Source organism: Conger conger, chromosome 13 (assembly GCF_963514075.1).
Source record: "Conger conger chromosome 13, fConCon1.1, whole genome shotgun sequence".
Lineage (NCBI taxonomy): Eukaryota > Metazoa > Chordata > Actinopteri > Anguilliformes > Congridae > Conger > Conger conger.
The window spans coordinates 11,963,160-11,966,781 of record NC_083772.1 but is presented as its reverse complement, the minus strand read 5'-3'; the positions used below and the strand labels follow the sequence as shown (position 1 = coordinate 11,966,781).

Genomic DNA, 3,622 nt, shown 5'->3' with positions numbered 1-3,622 from the left:
TCCATCAGATACAATCCAATCACAAAAGCTGTGATGTCCACGTGATGTCCAACCCAACAATGCACTTTGATACATTCTTCTATATACGTTTACGATGACCTTCCCTCCTTCATCCTTTTGGGCACGGTCTCATCCCTTCCGGTGTGGTGCCCACATTTTCATACCCCACTGTAATTTAATTCTGGGCCACCAACATTTCAGGAATATGATGAATATGATGGCTTCTTGATTGTGTCCCATTGGGCCCCACAAATATCCTCAATTGGCCCTGTTGACTGACTTTTGTAAACAATGCAGCAATTTCAAGAGTTCCTTCTGAAATAAAAAAATCCGGCCCGCCTCTATATATGTGTATATATATAACAAAAAGCTGTAGACTCATTTGTCATTTTGCTGAGCATCTGACATCAAGAATTCTTCAAGGTAATGCGAAACTAGATCAACATAATAGCTGTTCATAACTGCCTCACTGTATATTTATTTTAGAATGCATTTTGCACATTAACAATAAATGTGCTCTTTAAAAATCATGCACTGCTAAGACAGTTCCAATTAATTCGGAAGTAATGCATTTAATAGCCATTGATATGTTTTTCATTAACTATTTTGTTGGTATTTTTGTGGTATGACACTTTTAATAAGAGAGTTGGTGTAAATTATGTTATTTACAGATAAAGTCTGTTATATGAGCTGATTGAGACCATTGTGTAGTGAATACAGGTATGACTGTGAAATCTGATTATTTAAACCAGTGCAGCAAGGATTTTCACTGCATTATCTCTGAAGTGGTAATAAAATGTAATACATATATTCTGTCTGTAATTCATACATACATGTCTTCCCTTTAAGTATCTTTTATTCACTCACTATTTTATTCAGTGAAAACAGCATGAACAGCAGTATTAAAGAGCTATTTTAAGTGTGAGAAATACTCCATTAGTCACAATGAATATCTGCTCATTTCCAATTTTCTCCTGTAGCCTGCAGGTGTACCTGCCATGGATTATAACAGCAGCAGTGAGGAGCTGGTTATGACTGAACGTGACGCCAAGAGTCTGAGGTTGAAGGCAGCCTTAGTGCAGGTGCTTGTATGGTTCTTCATCTATACTGACCTCTTCATGCTCTCCACCTTCTTCTGTAGGCAGGCTTTTCGTAGCGAGACACGTTACATTCTGTTTGCTCACACCCTGTTGATGGACTCTACACTCCTGCTGCTCACAGAGCTGGTGGTTTTATTTAACTGCTTTTATATACTACTTCCTGTGGGCCACTGTATCGCGCTCTGTTTTCTTATGGGGTTCAGTGCGAAAAACACACCTTACACCATCACCGCTATGTGCCTGGAGCGATATGTGGCCATCTGCATGCCGCTTAGACATGCCAGCATTTCCACAACCGGCAGGGCCATAGCTGCCATCATTATCATCTGGGCATTCAGCTCTGTCAAGCTCATCATAGATCTTGCCATTGTCATTGTCACAGCCCCACCAGGCTACTTTGCCACGCCCACCTCATGCGACTACCAGATCATACTGGTGACTGAGTGGCACCAACTCATGTATTTCATTTCTAATCAGATGGACTTCTGCATTATTGTGTTGATAATAGTGTTCTGCTACACCAAGATCATGCTGGCAGCTCAAGCTGCCTCCGGAGAAAATAAGCAGTCTGCATCAAAAGGGCGACACACACTCCTGCTCCATGCTGTACAGCTCTTTCTGTGCACGGCTGACTTGTGGTGCCCCTTTATATTGGATGTTGCTACAAAGCAAAGCAAACACTTGTACTTCCCAATTAGATTCTTCAATTTCATTTTTTTTACCATTTTCTCAAGGGCCCTGAGTCCACTTATCTATGGCCTCAGAGATAAAAGGTTTAATCTTGCCCTGAAATATTACATGAGCTGCAAGAGCAAGCCCCTCTCTAGAGAAATATAGCAGCTGAGGATGACTGTAAAGCGAAAGACAGAGAAAAAATACTTTGTATACTGTGTACATTTTTATCTTGACCCAAACCGAAAAGGATTTGATAAGCTTTCATGAGGTTTTATTGAAGAGGTGAAATTAAGAAAAATGTGACCCTGAATTGGTGTGTGGTATAGCTTTTGTATATTCTACTTCCTATCATTTTATAATTTATAAATTTAACTTCAACAAAAATTTGCCTGGATACTGTGCCCCCTAACATTTTAAAATTACAGTTCAGCAAATTTGTAAGTTCTAACATCCATCTTTCAAGTAAAAAAGAGCACCGTTTTCAATGTTTAGACAATGCAAGCTGCATGCTCGTGTCCCAAGCTTGATAACAAGTCGTGTTAATGCCTTAAAATAAAAAAAAATTTTCAGAGAAAGAGTAATGAAATACACATTACTCAACATTTTTCTTTTCATTAAAATATATATCATCGTAGTCATTTCAGGAATTGTAGCTTTCAATAATAAAATTTAGCATGTACATTTTCTGCTTCCTCACCAGCACGATATCACAAACCAGCACATTTGTCTCATGTCTCATGGCTAGGTGTACAGCGTATTTGCATTCCAGTAACAAATGGCTTTTAAAACAAGATGATCAATTGAAAATGAAGATGAAGAAATAGTGCCACCTGCTTATAACAGCAAAGTAAAATATTTTCATGCTTATATCTCATTTTAACAAAAAACTGTAATACGTGAGAGCTGGGTGTCTTAACATACTCATCTGAGGAGATTGTCTGGATTTGAATATCTTGTCTATTTTTGTTTTGTGTGTACCCTTTTGTCCAATTAATTGATGAAATGATCACAACATTTAGTATTTTTTATAAATAACAAGTCATTTCAGTGCAATAATAGAGTGCACACAGGCATGTTGTGACCATACAAGATTTCAATGATTTTACCTTTTTGCCAGCATGTTTCCATTAATAAATATGATGCTAACATTGTTTCTGTTGTGCAAAATATGTCATTTATGGAGTAGTTTGGTTCAACTGATCTGTAGTGCAACTGAAAATATTGCATATTTTTGTTTTCTGCTTCTATTGGAGGTCTGAGCTCAAAAGCGATTTGTATATAGCAATTTAAGTATAGTTTTATGCCCTTATCACTGTTCCATCTAGTTTGACAGAACAGTGAAGCAAGAAACAGGTAATAGTGGAAAAAATCTGGAACAATAGTAAACACCTGGATATTATTGTTTGAAATCCACCCTCAGTAACAAAAGTGATTACATGAATTCAAACAGATGGAAATACTGTTGGGATTATGTCAGCAAGCCATAAAAGTTCAATTTCTCCCTCAGCAATGAAACTTCACCCAGTATAATGTACTGTTACACAACTTCTCAGAGAAACCTTAAACAGACAACAGCATAAGAACAAACATGACACTGTAATTAAGTACATTTCTCAGGAGTTGTCCGTTAATATTTTATGTCACTGTGTTTTCACTGCAGTGGGGGGTGTGGGGGGAAGGTTGGGGCTCTCTGGAGCTTTCTGCCAATAACTCCCTCCCAGCATGGCACAAGCATGTGTACAGTGGAAGTGTGCTACAGTATGTATGGTTTCCAGAGTCGACAAAGTGTTAGCCCAAATTCAAATAATAAAGTCCAATTCTTATAATCAGGAGTCTTGCAGCAAAGT

General features: G+C 37.9%; 1 protein-coding gene across 1 annotated transcript; it reads left to right on the top strand.

Annotated features, from left to right (window-relative positions):
• The first annotated feature begins 998 nt into the window (after window positions 1-998).
• On the top strand, window positions 999-1,937 carry LOC133107323 (odorant receptor 131-2-like). The gene has a single exon (XM_061216314.1). The coding sequence runs from the start codon at window positions 999-1,001 to the stop codon at window positions 1,935-1,937; it is 939 nt and encodes a 312-aa protein (XP_061072298.1).
• The last annotated feature ends 1,685 nt before the right edge of the window (window positions 1,938-3,622 follow it).

What these genes read in the sequence shown, in the direction of transcription:
- LOC133107323 (XM_061216314.1), top strand. Translation starts at nt 999, where the DNA reads ATGGATTATAACAGCAGCAGTGAGGAGCTGGTTATGACTGAACGTGAC.